Below are 22,686 nucleotides of genomic sequence, written 5' to 3'. Positions count from 1 at the left end.
TTCGGGGTTAGTTGAATTTCAAACACATGGTCTGGCGAGTGGGCGGTGCTATACCGGTGACACAACGCTACTGGACTCGAAGGAGGAGGCTGACCGCCCATACGGGATACGCTAAGGCACAAAACATGCGTCAACCACTTGAAAGTCCCTTCTCTAAAAAAACAAACATTTAGCCAATACTGAGTAGTGCATATTTCTGTTACTTCTGTTAGGTATTGTGTTGTCCATCTAACAAATAAATAAAAAAAATCTTGATTTGTTCGTCAGCTTGTTGTGACGTCAGGAGGTCAACGTTGAACTGTTGGTTAGGGTTTGTTTAGTTTTGGGTTAAAGATTGTGGCTGACAGGGAGACAGAGGCTACAGTTTTATCATTATGCAGGTATCAGATAAAGGTCGACGAGACTGTTTCATTACTGGTCGGTCTGACCTGATCAAGTATGTACTTGTTGCAACAAACTTGTTACACCACAACAACTTCCAGCCATGCCCAAATTATTTTACAGCACACACTTAGATACCCCTCCTCACTGAAGCTCTCTCCTGTGTGCTCGGTGTGAACATTTTCAGTGCTGCTTGTTTTCAGTGTGTGTTAACATTTCAGTGTGTGCGTGCTCCTCTTCAGTGCACGTGTTCCTGTTTTCAGTGCGCACGTCTACATTTTCAGTGAATACCTCCCATTTGTTCAGTGGTTGTGTGTGAAAAAAAGACTTGAAGCTGGATTGAGATATTTGGATCTGACCCCTTTGAAGTTAGACCCACAGGACCACAGAATTGGAGATACAAAACAATCTGTCCAGTCAGTGTTTTCTCCTCAGAATTAAATATGGCATCTCAGACATCACCAGTGGTTTACGTACTGCAAAATGCGACCAGACGCAGTACATCCTGGTATTTGTGGCAAACTGTATTTGATATACTATGTATTAGGACATACTAGATCTTTTTCTGGCATATTAATAATACATACATAAACCTTCACTAAACCACTGAACTGATCAGTGTTTAGGGAAAAAAATGCAACACAAATGAGCTTTTATGTTGGTGGTTTGGGACCAACACATCCATTAAAAGAGGAGATGATGGTTTCCACAACTCTGCACTATGTGAGATCAAATAAACCCAAGTGTGCAACAAAGTAAAGCACATGATGACGCTCAAAATGCTGTGTGATTAATTATAGCGAACATAGCATCATTATAATCTACAATAGTAGCCAGTTTGGCTGTTCTGTTATGAGACACATTGCCCATCAACACATGTAACCGTTTGAAAACGTGACAACAATTGTACGTCTATTGGCTGATCCACACTCCGGAGCAGAAGGTGGCGGTAATGCACCGATAAGATGGATGTCAACCGCTGTAAAACCAGAAGAAGAAGAAGAACTTCTGGTTTGGAAACATGTTTGTGTAACGACCAGTAACATCCAGCTAACGTTACAGCTTTGAACGAAGCCTCATCTTTTACTGCAGCACTGCAGGACCAGCCCAGCGCTAACGGACATTAGCTAACCGCTAGACCTTTACAATGTTACTTTCTTCAGTACGGACAGCCATCTTTTGCAGTTGCAAAAGTGCTGGAAAGGGATTTCAACACAGCAGTGTAAGTATAAAGCTACCTGCTAACATTAGCTTACTAACGTTAGCTATTAGATGATCCTGAAAAAGGTCATACACTGCACTGCAAGCAATATTATGACACGATATGTCAGACATATTAAAAAAGCTAACCCATCTCAACCCACATCATTTTTGTTTCACGTTGGTGTTGTTTTCAACGTTTTTGTACCGCTAGCTACGTTTTATGGCAGTTATGAAAGTTACCTAGCTAACGTTACTTTGCGGCTGTCACGTCCGAAACGATAGCTTACGTCACGTTATCAGTCTCTAACGTAACAGGCAAATTAACGTTAACTGCACTTCACCAAATTCCGACGTGACGTTTACGTGAACTGTCACATCGATATTATGAATTTCGCTACAACTTCAATGTAATATTACTATTGCAATTTCCACCTTCTAAATCCCACCAACAACCAGAGATATTAAACCAACGAGTCTGTAATAATTTAGTCCAGAAGTCCTGTAACCGGTCATCAGAAGTGAGCTAACAGGCGAGAGGAAGTGGGCATCAATATGCTGCTTTGGAAGCAGACTTTTGCTATTGAATGCTTTATAAATGAGTATTTATGTGTCATGTGATGTGTCGAAGTGTCCCTGAGCAAGACACTGAACCCCTAACTGCTCCCCAGGCGCTTCTCAGCAGCCCACTGCTCCCATAAGCTAGGGATGGGTTAAATGCAGAGGTCAAGATTTGTGTATATGTACATGACAATAAAAATACATTATTATTATTATTATCTTGTGTAGTTAACATACATTTTGGTTGCCAATGTAAATGTGACAGTTTCTTCTGTTTTTATACCACCAGCGGAGTCCACAGCTTCGACACTGGCTTGTGAAGAGAGGTCAGAGCACCATCACCGCAGAGGCGGGGGCCTCCTCTGCTCTGGCTGCTGCTACCGTCCCAAACGTGGCCACAAACCGCATATTGGGTCGCTGGTTACTTGGCTGCAGCGGGCTGGTGGTTGGGGCGGTTGTCTTGGGTGGTGTCACAAGGTAAAGTAACTTAAAAGTGAAGTGTCTGTTAATTGAATTGTCTTCCTTGTATTGAAGTGGTGTCGATGTGTGCTTGTATGTGCATTTGTTTCAATCAGGCTTACAGAATCTGGGCTTTCTATGGTGGACTGGCATCTGGTGAGAGAGATGAGGCCGCCTCAGTCGCAAGTAGAGTGGGAGGCGGAGTTTTCCAAGTACCAACAGTTTCCTGAATTCAAAGTGTGAGGCCCCATCTTCTCTGTTTGCCTCCAAGACAGTTTTAAAGGCACACTATCACTAATTATTAAAAAAATAGCTTGACATGTCTTAATTCGCTGATGCTAATGCTTGAACACAACTAAATTTAAGTCTGCAATGTTGTCAGCTTCTTTCACACCAGCACTGGTTACCAACAGGCCTATATTTTCATTTAATAAGAGCACAGCTTTCACAATTATGTAATTGAATATACCTCAGTGGCATGTTGTAAACAAAAGTATTGATTGGGTCCTCAGTTTAAAGACACATGTTCTGTTGTCATTATGTTTTCCCAGAATGAACCATGACATGACTCTGCCAGAGTTCAAGTTTATCTTCTACATGGAGTGGGGTCATCGTATGTGGGGAAGGCTGGTTGGACTTGCGTACATCCTCCCCACCGCTTACTTCTGGAAGAAAGGGTACTTCTCTCGCTCCATGAAGGGAAAAGTGCTTGGGCTTTGCGGATTTGTCTTCTTCCAGGTAAGACTCGATACAGCTGCGATAAAAGGAAGTTCATCCAAGTCAAGTTGTATGGAGGTCAAAAACACATGAATGACTATCATTGTGTGTGTGTGTCATCTCAGGGCCTTCTGGGGTGGTACATGGTAAAAAGCGGCCTGGAGGAGAAGCCTGAGTCTTATGACGTCCCGCGGGTCAGCCAGTATCGCCTGAGTGCTCACCTTGGTTCTGCCTTGTTGCTTTACTGCGCCAGTCTCTGGACAGGACTCACTCTGCTACGGCCTGTACACAAGGTACAGAGGCGCAGTCTCTTGCATACGGGCCACCTATGATACAATCGGTCCACATCTAAACTCATACATACTTAACCTCGATCTGTGTGAGCAATTTGTCAAGTTTTATCTTTTTTTTTTTTATTCCTGACGGCATCTCTTTTGCAGCTGGTAGAAACCAAACGTCTCATGCAGCTTCGGAGGTTTGCCAAGGGTACGGGTGGACTCGTCTTCCTTACTGCTCTTTCAGGTACTGTTTGTTCTGGTGTGAATGCAACGTCATCAAATAACATCATCAAACACAAATATCTGAATGCATTTCTCTTAAGATGGATATAAAAGCAATCTATATAGTGATAGAAGTGCTTTCAGTTTGTCATCTAATGTTGCAGACTGTTAAGATAATGGAAATGAATGTAGTCCATATATATATATATATGCAGTTTTATTTGTAAACATTTTGCGAATGCTTTTCCACAGGTGCCTTTGTTGCCGGTTTGGATGCTGGGCTGGTGTATAACTCCTTCCCTAAAATGGGAGATCGGTGGATCCCAGATGATCTGCTGGCTTTCTCTCCAACCCTCAAGAACTTCTTTGAAAATCCCACGACGGTGCAGTTCGACCACAGAATTTTGGTGTGTTGTTATTTCTAAAGATAAATAGTCTTCTGGGCAACATTTCAACATACATTAAACATTATTTGTACCCTTCTTCTATCCCATTCAGTAGGTTGTTGATGGTCTGCTGTATTTATTTATTTTTCCAGGCGATCTCTTCTTTGACCGTAATTACCGGCCTGTATCTGTTCTCCCGGAGGATGATGCTGCCCAGGAGGGCTAAGATTGCTATCAGCCTCCTCACGGCAATGGCCTATGGACAGGTAGGCTGCCAGTCAGCCCAGGGACATGTACTGTAACCTCAGTCCATTGCTCCTCAGTGTAACTGAACTCCATGTGTTTGTGCTCCTCAGGTTGCCCTCGGTATCAGCACCCTGTTACTGTACGTCCCCACTCCACTGGCAGCCGTTCACCAGTCTGGATCAGTAGCTCTTCTCTCACTGGCCATCTGGGTTCTGGCAGAGCTCCGCAAGATGCCCAAGTGAAAGCCCACTGCTTTATGGACGGAAGTAATCCCCACTAGCCACAACTCGAGCCTCTACGAGCCAGCAGTGTCCTTATGAACAAGGCCTTCAGAGAGAAAACTGAAAAAAAACAAAACAATAGCGTTGAAAATGTTTTATTTAACGCTGGACTATTATGCATAACTAGGCTGAAGCATCTCTCCTGTGGTGCTGCAATGTTGTCCTCATGTGGTGACATTGAATTATTTCGGTTGTGGTTGCTCACCTATTGCCTTGTCTGGTCATACACTGCCTGTTAGTTGAATCAGATGTGGCTGTTGGGATTATGTGTAAAATAATGTATATTTAAGTTATGAACCATTTCTTGCTGACGTGATGATGAATAATAAGGTAAAAATTTGTAAATTTTGATTGTAGCTTTGTACTCTATTTGGAAGTGTAAGGCAAAAAAGCACTGTATTATTTTAATAAAGACAATTATGTACCATCTTTGAAATTCAAATTTCAGTCCATTTTGCATAGTAACTGTGAATTTTATTGTCTCTGTACAAAATATACACATTTTGAATACGTAATGCAACCAGTTGAGGCTAGCTAACTAGACAGTCAGTACAACAGGTTAGTAGGTTTTCAAGACACAGTACATGCGGGTATAGACAGGTTTTACGTGTGGTCAGGAATGGAAGTTAAAAACTATTGGCAAGGAACAATCAGAGCCAAACCACTTTTCCCCCAGAGAAAAAAAAGTTTACCAAAATAATAAAATAAAGCAGAACAGAAACACATGTCAGGGTTGGAAGTGCATATTTTCATCAGGGCTTGACTGCACCCGATGCTGTGCTCTGAGAGGTTGGATGAGAGGAGAGTTGCTGATGCGCGGTAAATAACATTATTGCTATATCATGTCAGCCTGTCTGCATTTAAAAGATACTATAGACTATTAAATCGCGGCTTGAGTGTCTCCGTTACTTTCACCATTCTAGTTTGAAAATAAGCTGTTTTATATCTTATTAAATAGGGACAGTGGAAATATACTGTCAAGAGTTAGCAAGAGAGCTGAATTCCATCAGCAGTCCCATCAGTGTTTGCAAATTCTTTAAATGTCTTTCTAATAACGTGTGGGTTTGCAACGTAAAACTAAACTTGTGCGACAATGTGCAGATAAACCACATCACCACTTACCAAAATGATATCCTTTTATCTCTGATTGCCCCTTGCCCTACATACTACACAGCATCTCCCTCTCTCTCACCCACGGGTGGGTATATATGAACTCAGAGTGGCTGTAAATACCTCTTTAATTTATATCTTCTCTTTGGTGTTACAGAAAGAGGGAGAATACCGCACGAGGGGGGCATAAAAAAGGTATTAAACCATGTCTCTCTCACTAACAGTACACACACACATACTACGCCTCTTGAAATTGAATGAGCCTAATTTAATAATTCTTTTTTTTTTTTTGAAGTGGTAGAACCTGCTACAGCCACATGACATTTCCGATTACAAGAAGTTCACAAATACAATCTGAAATCTAATAAATTCCCCTTGAATCTACATTGATAGACTAGTACGACTGTGTTATGCTTGTCCTGTGTGGAGAGAAACTTGGACGGTCAAAACAGCTCCTCAACTATTAGTGCAGTCCCCTCATTGTGCTGCCTAATATCACACCATTGGGAATGCTAGAAAATGTACAACAGTCAATAGACACCTACAGCTAGGACTGTAATAGTTTGGAAGGCTCGGAATTATTCTACCAGAATCCCATGAATGGAGGTGGGTGTTGTACCATTAGACTCTTACATAGGTAAGATGGAGGACATCTCCTTTTGTCACACATGCACACACACACACGTACACAAAGGGTGAGGCACCTGTGAATGACTAGGAACAGCAGACACACAAGCAGACTTTGGAGTATCTCTGTAAATACATAATTGGATATTAGTGACATCATCATGCGATATTGTAATCTGTTACTCATGGAAAACAACATGATTGAACCTCCATCTGTAAAAATCCCTTCGATCTTCAATTTGTCAGTTGTTTCCGCAGGAAGTGTCCTTCTCCGTCCCGTCCACAAGAGGGTGGTAGATTCATTTATATTTCCATGGCCGGTGCACGAGCAGTCTTGCGGCTCCTGGGAGGCGTTACCCACATGCTCATAGACAGGATCAGATCCACAAATCCAAATCTCTGCCATCACAGGGAACAGTGAGCTCAGATGAAGGTTTGGAGGCAACGTCCTCCCTTTGAGTTCAGCCATTACAGGCTGTGATAGTTCCTCCATCGGTAATAGTAATAAATAAAAGTTAGAATAAAACAGGTGTCTTGCATGTGACAGTTCATGTGAGCCCGCTGCTGGCCTTCTTTCTCTGTGCCATTTTGGGTAAAACTAAGGTTCGGCATGATGAGGGAATGGGTCGGGGGAACTCCATTGTTGCTTGGAGAAATGTCACTGGGGGTCCAGGAAGCGGGAGACGGCCTCTCGGTGCCCTGAAGGCTCACAGCTCTCAACAGACATACAAGCACAAGCTTGCAAGTCAGAAGACACACACACACACACACACACACACACACACACACACTCACACAGTCTTTCTCTTTTCAATCCAGATTCCTTTTACACACAAGCTGCCCTCCCTGGTGCCAGCGTACTTTCAGGTCCCGACTCTTAGATGACGTTGTCAAACAGCTGCATGGACTGCATGATGTTCTCATCCTAGACAGAGATAAGGGGGTTAGATAAGGTGACATTTCTTCTTATGTGTGTTACCCCAATGATTCAAAGGGGGGAAAGTAAGAATTAAAAGTTTAGTGAACCAGTTATAATAGCTAGCCTTGCTCTGTCCAAAGGTAAAAAATAAAATCCACCTACCAGCACCTCTAAAGCTCACTTAATGAACATGTTATTTCTCTTTTGGTTTTATCTATACACAAACAATATGCAATACGACAAATTATGATTGTACAAGAGTTATGTGGAGTAAATATTTATTTGCCAGACGCAGTGGAGTGGAGTCACTGAAAATGCTTTCAGTCTTTATGCTGAGCTATACGTTTATCTGCTCCTGGCTCCAACTGCATACTTAACGCAAAGACCAGGAAGTGGTGTCAATCTTCTCATCTAACTCTCTGCAAGAATACAAATAAGCATGTTTCCTTTTCACCCCACCTTTTTGCATGACTCAATGAACTCTTCTATAGTGACCACCCCGTCTTTATTCCGGTCCATTTTCTGAAAGAAAAATGTCGCAGCCAAATTTGTAATTACTTCTGTCAGTAATCTTTCTATAGTTTAAACAATCGTAAATGAAGGGGTTAATACAAAGTAAAGACTGTTGACCTGGAAGAAGCTCTCCACGTGTTCTCTTGGAATGTCGTCCTGCATTGTGGGGTAAGTGTACTTCCCCATCATGTCATATATGGACCTCATGATGTCCAACATCTCCTGGAGAGTGAAAGACAAAAGGGAGAAATATTATAAAGGGAGCAGAAATTGTTGGACAATGTAAAAAAAAAACAATTTGAGGCTGGGCTATGGCCAGTATTTTATGTAAGAGTCGTAGAGCTTGTTTATATATTTTGCCTTAGTTGATTGGAAAATTACCAAAAAGTATTTTGTATATTATACACCATTAGTATTATTTCATTTTGTTGGTGAAATTCAACATCAGTGACCATTTCCTTCTAGTCAAAAGAACTTGGTTATGTAATGGCCATATACACCCAGCGTACGTTTGACATACTGGAGCACAGTTCTAACTTTCAAAATAAAAGTTGATGTATTCAACAGGTCAGTATACTGGCAGACATTTCCACACCTGTTTTCCACCAAACTCAAAATGTACAAATACTAATAAGGAGCCTTCACATCCCCCAAAATACTGAGGACATGACCGACAGCACTGCTGAGAAACCATTACAGCAAGTCATTCAGAGAAAGCAAAGAACCGTGTAACATCTGTGTTACCTCTTTGGTGATGCAGCCATCTTTGTTCAGGTCATAGAGGTTAAACGCCCAGTTTAACCGGTCATTAATGGTCCCTCTCAAGATGATAGACAAGCCAAATACAAAGTCCTGAGATAGAAGGGGAACAATTACCTGTATTGTTTCGGCATTAAGTCTTAACACAGTAAATGCAGTCATCATCTTCATCACAGCACTAATCTCTGTGGGCACGTTTTTAGCGCGAGTACATGTGTGGATACAGTCATGGTGGCAGATTTAACCGGAGCACACATTTGCTTTCATCTCGAAAAATGCAGCTGATATAAGAATAGAGCTCACCTCAAAACTAATTGAGCCGTTCTTGTTAGTGTCGAAGGCTTCAAACAGGAAATGTGCATACATACTTGAATCTGCAAAGGTAGAGACTTACAGTAACCCGTGTGCCCTCGAAACATGAAGCAAAGTCTTTGAACAGCTTGGATTAGCAGCCAGCTAAATATAGCCAAGATATAAGAATAATTTCAGATACAACTGGAGGCAAGTGGTTAACATTTCATCAACCTAAATATCATGAAATGAAAAATTGCCTCCCCTCTTTGCAGTGTAATGTTCAGCAGAGCAGATATATAATGAGTTCATTATGTTAATTGAATGGTGATGAAAAAAAACCTCCATGTGTACGTTTACAAAATATATGCTGTTATCTGAAAACATATACATTTCTGAAGGTTTGGGCTCTTCCGGGTTAGCAGTAGGAGTTGACAACTCACCTCCCTGTGGAAAGAACTGGGAGTAAATGGTCTTAAAGTTCTCCTCATTCACCACACCACAGGGACACTCCTGGGACACAAATGTGAATTGAGAAACCTCATTAGTTACCACCTACCACAAAATGCAAATCTCAACTCCCATCATAATGTAACTAGCACCAGACTTCTTTCTTTTTTAATTTGCAGTCTGCCTTGTCACTCTCTTCTCCAGCCAGACCTACATTTTTGAAGCCCCTGTAGAGGACTTGCAGCTCCTTCTTGGTGAACTTAGTCTGCTCCTGCAGCTTGTCCATGCTTTCTGGGCGATGACACACGGTAGATAACTCAAAGTCATCTTCCACGCTGTCTGTGTGAGGGAGAGACACACTGTTAGCTCGCATTTATCATCACTGCACCCACACCGACCTCCAGGGCAGCCATGACCGGGCCGACACATTTGTTTACGAAGCAATCAAACTGATATTGAGCTCATCATACGGTGTAACAAAATAACATTCTTTATTCACAACAATGTTCATCTTTTTAATCATTATTATTTCACTCAATCAATGCATGAGTGAATCCTGTTTTCTATATACATAGTTTTGAGTCATTTTCCACACATCGTTGTCCAAACAAAGCAAAACTTGGTCAGTTAAAGCGTCTATAAAAGGACTTCTTGACTTTCAAGTTTAAGAACACTGGAGAGAGGAATACCGAGAAAGTGAGAAGAGGCTCAACATGAATGAAAATGGTAAAGAAGAGGCATCTTAAAAGCTGTGGAGACACCTCATTCCACCTGTTTCTCCAAAAAAATACTTGTCAATAACTGTACACACACACGCACACACACACACACGTTCCATTGCCCAATGTAACAAAACACGTTGAGTGTGTTCCTGTGTGACTGTATGTTGTGTTCACTGAATGTTTCGCCGGCTAAGTGTACACGACTGCATCCACACAAGCATCTGTATGACTCTTCTGAATTCACTAAAGAGTTGTTGGGAGGAAGTAGAAATGTATAGAGAGTGTAGGAGCACTTGCTTTCACTGATTGAGGGGGCAGGCTCGGGCTTGCAGCATGGCAGCAGCTTGAGGAATCGCTGCTTTATGGTTTGTTTGCTTTGGCTGGTGGAAGGATTACCTGTAATCACCAACCATAGCACAAAGGTTAAACACACACACACACGCAAGTCTGCAGATTAAATTCTGTTTTCACACACACACACACACACACATGCCTGTAGAAACCAATAACACACTCCATGCAACGGACAGATGCAACAACAGACGGATTCATGCCGTTTAGTCAAATTGATAGTTGCCTGCTGACCTGGCTCAGCGATGGGAGACCATGAATACCACTTCAAACGGTAGATATTACACAGCAGCAGCACAGTGTGACCCCTAGAAACACACAGTTTCACTAATCAGGCCGACTCTCTTGTCACGATTCAGCAAGCTGTATGAAAAACCAGCGGAGACCATCAACCCAAAACACAAGTCAAGCGGCAATTGTGAATCGTAGAATACAATTCGCCAGACAGATGCATTTCAAAACCAACCGGAGTCCATCACGTCTCCCGCCAGACCAGTTCATCTCCAATCAAACTCCGTGATGCCTTATCTCGGCAAGTTTCACGGAGTGATAATGAAAATCAGATCGAGGAAGTAAAACACATTCGCACACGTGAACCCATGTACTTACTCTTGCTTAGTTTCCATGGTAACAGTCCCCTCACCCCTTTTAGCAGGACCCAAGCGGTCTGAGGGATGGAGGCCACGATGGGGTGAAACACAATAGAACCACAGCACCTCTACCGACTATGATGTGACGTGTCTCTCTGCTTCATGGAGCCTCCTGACCTGTGGCTCGGCATCATTTGGAGCCAGAACAGGCCGAGCACATTGCTCGATGGACACCAGAGTAATACATCCAGCCACCTAGTACAGGCCCAGCCCTCAGCTGTCTGAGTCAGTTAGTATATATTCTTCTTTTATATGGACCCAACAGCTGCCCATGATACAGAAATTAATATCAAATACTTTGACCATCTGTCAAAAAGTACAAAAATGAATCAGAGTAAATCTTAATTAATCTATAAAGTAAACTTAACCTTTAATTATGTCTGATGGCAGAGTAACCACAATGTATTTCTGAGCAGTGGTGGATGTAGCATTTTAACGTTGTAACTGCTTGAGGTGAAGCTAATTGCTAATCTGGCTCCAGAACAGCTTCTAAACGGACCATTGGGTGAGATTCTTTTATACTATTGTTGCTTTATTTGTTAGTTGCTGCTGCATAAGAAAGTATCATATCTGCATCATAATGCATCATATTTAAATATTCATCATATGTTTTGTTTTGTATTTATGTAAATATACAATGTAATATACAATTTGCATTAATACAATTTGCAAGATACAGTGAAGGAAAGTAAGAAGTAGCAAACAAAAACATCAGTAAAGTCAAACCTCAGAACTGTACCTACACACAATACTTTAATAAACTACTGTATATCTAACAGTATCTAAAGTTTGGAAGGTATCTAGCTTTAACATTCACACATGCGTTACAGATGCAGTTTGTCTCTCGGTGTAGCAGACTAAATTAAATTTCGGCCTGGACAGAGAAAGGTAAGAAAAAAAAATAAATTCATGAATTCTCCTTCCTTTGCTCTGCGTGGAACACTGATCTTGGAATACTTGTAAGGACTATGAAAGCTGAATCTACAGGAAACTGTCAAAGCTTAGATATGCTGAGACACCTTTTCCTCTCTCCCTTTTTCACAGCTCTTTCTCCCTTTCCTGTTTCTTTCTCTGTAGTTGTGTCCTTTGCTGCTGGAATCTTGCTTGTTGAGATGTCTTTGAGTAAATGTGCTCTGGCTGTCTTTGTCAAGTTTGTCTTAGAATAGAGATGTTTGATCTCAGAGGGATAAGCCTGCGCACGGACATTATCTCTTTAAAGTCCCCTATATATCATAAAGCATGCCCCAAAAACATCTTACTTCACATTATCTAATGAACTGAACTTATGTTGTTTTCTTCTATTTCACTGTTGTTTTAAAGCGTGCTATCAACTTAGAGTTTAAAAAGATGCAGTGCTTAATGTGGAAGTGGTTCATACGAGCAGAATGCTGGTTGGAAACTGTCCTTTGTTGAAAACATGTAGGTTACTGCGCTCATTACACCATTGAAGTAACGTGATCAATTTGTTTCCCAGCCTTTGAAGTTAAAATAGCTTTTTGAGTGGCACTGCCAATGACACCAGAAATTCTTTCATTTTGGCCTGAGTAGGCAAGAAAAAAATAAAATAAAAACCTATAGTGTATTCCTCATCAGGGAGGGAAATAAAATAAAAAAACGTTCTGTGTTCATCAGCATTAAGACATTCTTACCCAGCGTGACCTGTAGTGATTGTGCAATTAGAGTTCAATAGTTTCCCCCAGGGTGCACTGAATAAACATCACAACTCTTCAGGAAATAAGAAAAACTGCTCTATTTTTAACTTGATGGCAACATATTTTTGGCAATATCCAGTAACTTTTGAAGAAGCTCCGTGTCTCATGAACTCAAGAGATCTGAGGATTTTCTCAAGGCACAGAGAAACTGTCAACTAAAGTGAAAGCGGCAAACATATTACAGTGAAACAGTATACTGCAGATCCAACATTGAACCTTTCAGCTATCTCTAGGCCCCTCTGATGATGAGAGACGTGGAACTGCAATTTTAAAAACTGTGCAGTTTTCACAAATATTGGGATAAAATTAGAACTGATGGACAATCTGCTGGTTCGGTTGATTCTTTGTGTGTCTGAGGTTTCGAAGAACCTTTACCTAATGTCATTCATTTCCTCCCAGGCTCACAGGAGGCAAACAAATAAGCAGGGGCAGAGAAAAATATGGCTTATATGGTCCAGCATATGGCTCAAGCTCCAAAAACATTGGATCCTACAATTTCCATAACGCATTCTTTTGTTAGCATCTCACTGGAAAGATCTTCCAATATTCCATGCCTAGTTTGATCCTGATGATATTTTCAGACTTAAAAAGTTCCCTCCAGAGACACAGAAGTCATACTGTAGAACTCTTCATGATGGATAAAATATGATAATCAGTTTTACCATTCTGCACGTATATGTGAGTTAGAGAGGTGTATACCATATGCACTTTAATATTTCAGTCTCAGACAAAGCCCACACGCACACACACACAAACACTGGGGGGCATAAATAGGTATGACAATGACAGCTATTTAGTGAAGAAATTAGGACACACGACACAGTTATGTTTAACCCTAACAAACTCACACGTAGCCACTTCCCTTTACAGATGAGTGTTTTTCCTCCTAATGGCCCCTCAACAAATTCATCATTTTGATTTCTCTCTCGGCGCCTCTCTCTCGCTCGCTTACCGTTTCCCTTACCTGGTGTGGAAATGTCGATAAGCCCCAGAAAGTGCATCAGTTTGAGGGAGCTGCAGACCACCAGGAGGATGCCCACAGTCTGCAGCCCCTCCACCTCCCACTTTTCTTTGAGGAACAGATACATCCTTTCCCCCTTCCTCTCTCTCCGTGACTGTCAACCAAAATCTTCCTCTTGCCCCGGGGCAACCACTCCCCCCCCCTCGGCTTCAACGAGGAATGCACTGTCTTTGTCCCTTCAGTATCTCCTCTCAGTCTCCCTCTATATGCCGGTATTCCTCCATCCTAACGCTGCGTGGCTCCCCGCCCGCTTTCTTCTCTCAGGGTAGATTGTTATTCTCTTCGCACCTTCATCGAGAACGGTAAGTGCGTGACAGCAGGGCTGTCGACTTGCTGCTCCACCCCTGCCACCTCCAAGGCTGTCAAAGGTTGTTAAAGTTCCAGGTGAAGTTCGGACAATTCACTGTGTCTGTGTCCTTGCAGTCTGGCGGCAATTGTTTTGCGACTCTCTCTCTCTCTCTCTCTCTCTCTCTCTGCTTTTCCAGCAAATGACTCTCAAACTCTCTCTACTCTCTGCCTGTCCTCCCTCTCCCTCTCGTACCTCCGTCACTCTCCTCCTGCCGTGTCCCTCCCCATGTTTAATTGGGTCAGTGTGATGGGACTGAGTGAAGGGGAGGGCAGAGGAGGGAGAGGAGAAAAGGAGGGAGGGAAAAGGATGGAGGAGTACTACTTGTAGGTTAAGAGGGGAAACAGAGAGGGGGTGCATACCAGAAACAGATGGGAAGAATTAATCGTAAAGAGATACGAAGAGAGACGGGGAAATGAGGGGCAAGGTGGAACAGAGGAAACAACAGCAACCAGGGGTATAGCAAGGACTGAATCCAAAATCAAAAGAATCACAGAGAGCTACCAAGGGGAAAATGCAGGACAAAATTAGGGGAAGAAGCAGAGAAAGACTAACAGGAGGGAGGAGTGAGACTACGATGACAGAGAGGCGAAGCATCTGACCCAGCGGCTACTGCGGACAAACTCACAGATGTGGCAATCTCCCCTGAGTGAAGTCAACACACATGCACTCGCATACACACTGTCTGGAGTTGAAATCTGGCTATAACATGTATTGAATATACAACCCAGTACAGTGGGGAATATTTCAGTCGGGATGGGATATATTGATGTCACATCTGGCACACTGACATTATACCACTGGCAGACAGAATCTCTGAAGAACTGGGGCAGAAAAAAGGATTTAAAAGAATGGAATCATGATGATGCATTCCTCCCAAATGGATTTAACATACCTGACGGGGTCATGTGTGATTGATAAAAGGTGAAAAGGCCTGAATCAGTCATGAATGAATCAGGAAACAATGTTGTACAGTAAATAAGGCATGATATAGCCCACTAAAAACCCACTGAAACATCATGCTGAGGTGCGATTTGATGAAGGAAATGCTGAATAGGAGTTTGGATGCACTGATGTGAAACGTCGGTTGGACCTGAATCCCTATCTTATTACTGTGATCGAGTATTGGTCTGATGTGACCGCTCCCCATTAAATACAGTGTCTTTGTCAATTTCATTATAAAAAAAATCTGTGTTTCCATTGTCAGTCATCAGGTGTCAGTGGGCTGCAGACTGCATTTTAGTTCAACAGCAACCTCTGACCCAATCGTACATAATCAATCTTACATAAAAATGGTTCTACCGAGTTTCTTGCAGTGAGGTACACAGATTCTTAAATTTGATATAAAAATAATGCTGGTATCAAATCAGCTACTCAGTATAGATTGTTTGTAACTTCCCTCCTGAACAACAGGTGGAGGTGTTTTCTTATTCGACAGCCCTAACAGTAGGTCAGCATCATTTGTCTGTGCCCTCCACAACAAGTATAACAGTTTTCTGATCTGACACCACAATAGTTGAGATTTGGCTAGGTTTAACCACAAACATGACTTAGTGTATAAGGGAAAGAGCATGGTATGTGTTCAAAGACAGTAACTGTTTGGTTATGGTGGTCATGCTTAAAAGAAACCAATGTTGACTGAGGAAATGGAAAGAAAACCATGGTCTCGTGAGTTGCTGTCTGCCGTTTTGATCTCCTCTGCGGACCTCTACGGACCTTGTGGCTATATAAAACATCATAAAACTTCCTCCTTTTCTCCCAACGAACAGGTGTGAAAATTACCACAGGTGCTAAGGGACTTCAGTCAAACATAAATATAGGTTGTTTGGGGGCATTTGCTAAAATGACTGATGGTTTTGTCCTTTTTGTCAGAACAGTCTCTGGAAGTGGTGTTGGGAGAAGAAAAGTTCAATTATGCCAAGAGAAGAAATGGCTAGACTTCAACAAAATGGGAAAGTGATACCCTTTGGATTCAAAGTGCTCAATCACTTTCATCCTCCACTTCATGTTCAATAACACCCCATTATCAAAACTGGAAGTGAATGTTCCACAGGAAACTGAGGGGAGAAGAGGGAATATTTAGTCCCTATATATGTATGCATGCATGTGTCGGTCTGCGCCTGTGTGTAGGTTGGCTCAACGCCAAAGAAACCAGGAGATGGAGGTTTACGGAGAGCTTGATCTATCTGCCGTCACGTGTGATAAATGATTCGGAGTCAAAATGAGACCCGGAGCAACGGCATTGCTGCCAAGCCTCGAGGGGCCTTGTGAGACTGAAGAACACTACACTTAATCAGAGGCAGGCTCTGCTCTTTGGTAAACAAAATGACAAACAAGCAATGGTTTTGAGTTCACGTTCAAAGTCGGAACTCATGAACCCTCCAAGAGTGCAACCATCAATCACTGCCATTTAATGAGAGAGAGAGAGAGAGAGTCAAAGACCTTAAGGCGTCAAATGGCAATGAAGGATCACACATTATTACAAGAGGCTCTTTATGATCACATGAATTCAGATGACTAAAGAGAACATAATTGAGAAAAGCGGTCATTAAATGGGATTTACTGGTCATATAGAGTTATAATCTACATAAAGCATTATACTACAACACATTTGCATGCCTTTACGGGCACAGTGAATTAAATAGGCTAAATGAATTCCTAAATACAGTGACGTATTCAGGCCAGTAAATTCTCAAACAAAGTCTGCAGTCGGAGAGTCAAATAAAGGATGAAAGTGTGAGAGATTAAGGCTGGTCGCGCCTATCTGCCATTATCGCTTACATAAAGCATTAGGAGATCTGTCATATACCGAGACAGAAATGTAAGATCAATATATTGCAAGTAAACATAAAAAGATCTCCCCTTTAGCTTTAACTCAGACATGACGGCTCTGTGATTCCAGGAATATTGTAAGGCACTGACCTTTGAACTTGTTACTGTTGTTTCTATTAATGGTAACATTAATTCTAGCTGACTTCACTGCTGCACTATTGTAACCCTGCATGCATTGATTTGGTGATGTGCAGGTCAAAAGATGTCTAGACGTCTAGGTTACTATAAAATCGCAGTGGGATAAATCTGGATCACATAGAACCGTTGTTTCAACAGCCTGTATGTCATGCATTGTATCATGTCATATGTGTATTTAAAAGCTGCTCCAAACAGAAATATAGCCATGCTTTTGAAAAAACAGTTATGTAATTGACATACTGAACAAGAGTCTACAGCCACACTAGCTGCTCCGTGAGCCGAAAGCTAATATCTGCATGCCAATGTGCTCACATTGACAATGCTAATATGGTTATTTGTTGACCATTTCCACCCGATAGCGAGTTACCATGCTAACGTTGGCCAATTACCGGTACCCTTAACACAAAGTGCAGGTGAGGCTGATGGGAATGGCATCAGTCACACATTTTGACCTTATGATAGCACTACATGAAAAGTTAAAGTGCCACCAAAGTGTTCACAATTCATCCTGAGGGGAACACGAAATTTCATCCTCAGACCTTTCACTCAAAATCACACATGTCGACTTCATGGTGGCGTTAGAGTAGAAGTCAGCGGTTTATCAGTCATCAGGATACGTTCTCTGAGGATCATGAATATCTACGACATTTCATGGCAATCCGTCCAGCAGCTGACGACTTGCAGACAAACTGGCAGATTGTCATTGCCAACCATAGGGCATGACAAAGAAATCGAGCAAATTCAGCGTCTCCACACCTTTGAATTACTACTCACTTCAACGCTAATCAGATATGAGCTCTGTGGAGTAGCTGTGTCCAACTGAGCCAAAGTGTTGCCCCAGATGTTTTGAAAGTGAGTGTTGTGTGTGTGATATAATTAGAGGCCAGTGGTGAGCGTACTAAACAGCTTTCAGAAAAGTTCCTCAGGCATTTCTTTGTTCCGCTTGACCTCATCACATCTAAATATCTGATTAGGTCAGTGAGGTTCCTCCAGGGTGGACAATCATACAGGAGCTTAACCACAGGAGCTTATCTTTGACATAACTGCTTACAGCCGATGTACGTATATGAGGAAGTGACACCTGTAACCCATCCCAAGAGACATTTGATCTTTATATGTTGATGGAGGTGCACTTGCCTGAATGCTAATCTATGGTAGGTGGTGACAACCTCACACACACTGAGATTGTGATAAAAAGGTGGGTTAATTAGTAAGTTGATTAGTCGCTGTGTGGCATATTTTGCCTGAAGCCAGACACACAGAGTAATTGAAATACCTCCATATTTAGATGTCTACCTTGGCAATTATTACTCTCAAAACTGATTAAAATGTCTGAGAGTAAGAGGGCGGGTGTGTGTGTGTGTGTGTGTGTGTGTGTGTGTGTGTGTGAATGCGTGCAGGAGGAGACAGAGGAGGTCATTGACAAATGGTGCTCAAAATTGAGAGTGTTTCCAATTAGATAAGTGAAAGAAGAGACCCATTTGCATAGATCATTAGCTTTTTAGGATATTTTTAATACCGCAATGTGGGACAAAAACAGATTCATTCTTCTCTTTCAGCGCAAACTACAGAAAGCTGCTAATGAACAGTTTTCTTTTGAAACAGTCACATTCAGGTGAGACGGATGGATTTCTCATTTGAGGACACAAGACGTAACGTTACATGAACAACATCAATTAGATAAATAGTAACATTTAGACATTTGGTTTTCAGGAATATACTATAGTTGTTCTATGTGTCTTGTTTGGATACAAGTGTACTGATGGAGAGAAAATAAATGTGTGAAGCATTGCTATTTAATCAAGGATTTAAAATGTGACTACAGTTAAGCGTTTTTGTAGATTTTTGTTATAGCAAAAAAGCCAAGCTTAACGATCCTAATGACATTCTAGTAAGAAAATAAAAAAATGTAAAATAATTTCAGTTATGAATTATTAAACATGATCTTATTATTTTTATCTCAGCAACGGGATTAGATGCATTTATAAAAGTGCAAGTGGTTTTCAATATTTAGCGTTACACGCTTTTTTGGCAAATAAACACTGAGGCTGAAACACAAGGCCGAAAACCTCTGACCTTCCCACACACACACATCGCAGCAATTGACTTTTACACCTGTAGAGGGCAGTGCAAGGTAAGACACTCTGTTAGCGACCCTATATTCAACCTGCTGTTCCCCTCGAGCAACTCTCTCGCTCTCTCTTTGTTATTGTCCTTCATCGAAATTCTGCTCCAGAGACCAGACAAACAGTAGGAGGGTAATGACTGATCACAAGCCATTAACAATTTCCAACACACTCACAAACACATCCACACAATACTGAAAGGCATCGTGACACTCATGTTTGCTATTATGACCACGTGTCGGATCAAAACTAGAGCAGACCGACCAGCATTACAGCTGTTATACTTTGAAGCTTCTTTTCTGGCACTCAGCTGCATTCATTTTTAAAATGCATGCAGTGTTTTTGAGTGATGTAAAGCAGTCAATCTAAATTGGGTTTGCATCGCTCACAACAATGCTCTAAACTTATTTCCATCAAATCATAAGCACTCTGCTCTGCTCTTTCCTGCCAGGAGCCGAATCAGGTAAACATCCTGAACGGGTCGATACAACAGAAAAACAACAACTTTGGAGCAGCTAAAAGGGTTGAATCTTGGCTCTCTGAAGGTTTATTTTCAGCTGTTGAAAGATTTTTGTTTCCGAAAAGACCATTAAAAACAAAGGGAAATTACTGTCACAGCAACAGAGCAAACTAACCCCGTTTCCAGCCAAACAAGACATTGTTATGTTGGAACAAAAAACAGTGGACTAAGAGTGACTACGGGCTGCTGGCAGCAGCCAACAGGAAAGTTATCCAACACGTTTATTGGGATCCAGTCATGAATGAAGATGAAATTGGCAGTTAAATCAATTGCAGACTGACAGCAGTCTGTGCCCTTCCCAGGTTGTTGTAAAACAGGGTGAACAATAGCCACTGTCTGCCCAACATAAATGTTTTATCCTGGTGAATCCTGCTGCAAGGCGTATGCACCCTTGTTAGCACACAGTATGTGTGTGAGATAGTTAGCCAGTCCAGGAATCAGACTCTCTCCAGTTCCCAGTGACTGTCAAGAGTGAGTGAGTGGGAGCTTTAGTATGAGAGGAAGTGGGGAAGTTAAGTTATTATTTCAAATTAATGGCAAGATTCATTTAAAAAACCTTCCTAACTTACAAACACTTAATACAAGTGCAATGGTTTGTTTGTGAACTGAAGATTAAAAACTTTAGAGCATCTTTATTATAGTGCCTTTGTATGAACAGTAGAGTTCAATGTAGGAATGAACAGTGGATAAACAGTACAGCAACCAGGATCTCCCTGAGCAAATGCAAAACAAGGATACACTCAACACCCAACCTCGCAAGTGCAAACAAACACTGCATTTAAAGCGAAAGGGGGAAAAAGACATGATGCATAAGACCAGCTGTTACATATGAAGAAAACAAGTTGTTGTTCTTGGCAGCAATATTCAGGTAAATTATTGTCAAAGTTCTATTAAAAGTGCCTCTCTTACAGGATACGTTCCTGAAGGCTGGTATGTAAATGTACATGCAAAGAACTTTTTACATTTTTCTTGACTGAATCAATAGTTCTCAAACGCGACGAGCTTTGACTTAACGGAGATTTTCTCTTAAAAGCACTACTTATATTACGTCTATAGCATATCATTCCAATAGTGTCTGAATATGTTTTCCTTGTGCTTTACATTATGTGCGTGTTAGTTTGATTGTTTGTTTTTTCTTTATGTCCACTTGTATTCTATTATTACCTGTTGAACAGCCTCTGGTTTACATTTTCGTGTGTGTGTAAAATGTAAAGAGCAATATGCCCATGCTCGCCTACTGCTTTATTTTTGTATTACTTGTAAATGGGTTTAAAACCATCACATAATACTATTTTAACCCTGTGTGGAATGGGTTATAATATGGGAATATTGCTGCTTTGATCCCACTAAAGCTGTGGTGGAATATTTCACAAAATATAACTTTTGCCTGCAAATTGCTGGAGCATCTCACACAGAAAATCAAGTGTGATATTACAAACTGCCGTAACAGTTACATGCTATGCTGAATACGGGAAAAGGTTTAAGCTGCGTTAAAGCAAGTCTTCCAAGGGATATTTTCAAGGACAGGTCTGTGTGTGTGTGTTTGCGCGTATGTGTGTGAATTCATTAGTTTATTCTCAATGTTATCATCTTTCTGCAGTGTTTTAAGAAGAATAGCAGCAGAACATCAACAACTTCTGTTCTTTTATCCACAGAGCACCTGCCATACAAATACAGTCTCTCATTCACTCACATACACGACTGCGAGAGACAGAGAGACAAGGAGAGAGAGAGAGAGAGAGAGAGAGAGAGAGAGAGACAAAGAGAGAGAGAGAGAGACAAAGAGAGAGAGAGAGCGAGAGAGAGAGAGAGAAAGAGAGAGAGAGAGAGAGAGAGACAAAGAGAGAGAGAGAGACAAAGAGAGAGAGAGAGAGACAAAGAGAGAGAGAGAGCGAGAGAGAGAGAGAGAAAGAGAGAGAGAGAGACAAAGAGAGAGAGAGAGAGACAAAGAGAGAGAGAGAGGCGGAGAGAGAGAGAGAGAGAAAGAGAGAGAGAGAGAGAGAGAGAGAGAGAAAGAAAGAAAGAAAGAAAGAGAGAGAGAGAGAGAGACATGCAGACAGACAGACAGACAGACAGAGGGGTAGGGGGATGGCAGATGGAGGGTAGAGAGAGTTGTGTATTAAATATCCCGTCTTATCCTCTTGCATCCCAGGCTCTCATCTTCTTGCTGGCTAGAAGAAGATGAGCCTCAGACAAGGACAACAAGGACAGTCTCCTCCACACTCACTACAGTTGTATCACTGTTTAAAGGCACGTATGCTGTAGCTTCTGTCAGTGGGTTAGACAACAAGTTTGTGGCAAACTTTATAAAGTAAAGAGTAGAATAATGATTCCCTGGCCGTTTACTGAAAACAATATTTGTTTTGGACAAATCATAAACTTCAGATTCAATTTTTTTGTTTGTTTTGAGGGTAAGGCACTATTATAGGTGACTGACACAGAATATCATGAGCATTTTTTGGGGGCATTTTCACCTTTCTTTTTAGAGAACAGTGTAGAAGTGTGTGTGTGTGTGTGTGTGTGGGGGGGGGGGGGGGGGGGGGATAACATGCAACAAAGGAGCAAATGCTGGAATTGACCAACGATGTTGAGGTTTTATAGCATATGCTGTAATCACTCAGATCTTCTGAGTGATCATCTGATATAATGTCCTCAGACCCTACAGACTGAATTAGCTGCAAAACAGACACACACACACGCGCACACACACACACACCATTCTCCATCAGCGTACCTGTCTATTGAAGGGCAATTACAATGAGGGTAGATGGACCTCTGTGAATGTGTGCGTGCTTGGACACAAATGGGTCCTCAGCTGACCGCTAAGCAATTTACCTCACTTATCCCTCTCTCTCACACACACACACA

At 41.7% G+C, this 22,686-nt stretch overlaps 2 protein-coding genes across 6 annotated transcripts in view; one reads left to right on the top strand and one right to left on the bottom strand.

Moving 5' to 3' along the window:
- The first annotated feature begins 1,404 nt into the window (after nucleotides 1–1,404).
- Nucleotides 1,405–5,160, top strand: cox15 (cytochrome c oxidase assembly homolog 15 (yeast)). Its single transcript, XM_079169209.1, has 9 exons — nucleotides 1,405–1,603; nucleotides 2,432–2,619; nucleotides 2,718–2,840; nucleotides 3,153–3,339; nucleotides 3,444–3,611; nucleotides 3,759–3,840; nucleotides 4,071–4,225; nucleotides 4,357–4,470; nucleotides 4,561–5,160. Exons 1-9 carry the CDS (start codon nucleotides 1,529–1,531, stop codon nucleotides 4,690–4,692), a joined length of 1,224 nt encoding a protein of 407 aa, XP_079025335.1. The 5' UTR covers nucleotides 1,405–1,528; the 3' UTR covers nucleotides 4,693–5,160.
- Nucleotides 5,161–7,345: 2,185 nt separating this feature from the next.
- Nucleotides 7,346–22,686, bottom strand: part of LOC306702735 (A-type potassium channel modulatory protein KCNIP2-like) — a gene marked incomplete at both ends in the record, with an annotated part of 80,654 nt that continues 65,313 nt past the window's right edge. For 2 of the 5 annotated variants that reach the window (XM_079168401.1, XM_079168400.1), the window contains 8 exons: nucleotides 7,346–7,393; nucleotides 7,847–7,909; nucleotides 8,018–8,122; nucleotides 8,645–8,752; nucleotides 8,963–9,033; nucleotides 9,394–9,463; nucleotides 9,615–9,735; nucleotides 10,416–10,518. In XM_079168401.1, the coding sequence (XP_079024527.1) occupies nucleotides 7,346–7,393; nucleotides 7,847–7,909; nucleotides 8,018–8,122; nucleotides 8,645–8,752; nucleotides 8,963–9,033; nucleotides 9,394–9,463; nucleotides 9,615–9,735; nucleotides 10,416–10,518 (689 nt within the window). Of the gene's footprint in view, nucleotides 7,394–7,846; nucleotides 7,910–8,017; nucleotides 8,123–8,644; nucleotides 8,753–8,962; nucleotides 9,034–9,393; nucleotides 9,464–9,614; nucleotides 9,740–10,415; nucleotides 10,519–13,799; nucleotides 13,924–22,686 lie in introns of those variants that run through there. The other 3 variants (XM_079168404.1, XM_079168403.1, XM_079168402.1) reach the window with 2 other exon arrangements.

The sequence above is a fragment of the Pholis gunnellus genome (genome assembly GCF_910591455.1).
Source record: "Pholis gunnellus genome assembly, chromosome: 11".
NCBI lineage: Eukaryota > Metazoa > Chordata > Actinopteri > Perciformes > Pholidae > Pholis > Pholis gunnellus.
This window is presented reverse-complemented; position numbering and strand designations above follow the sequence as displayed.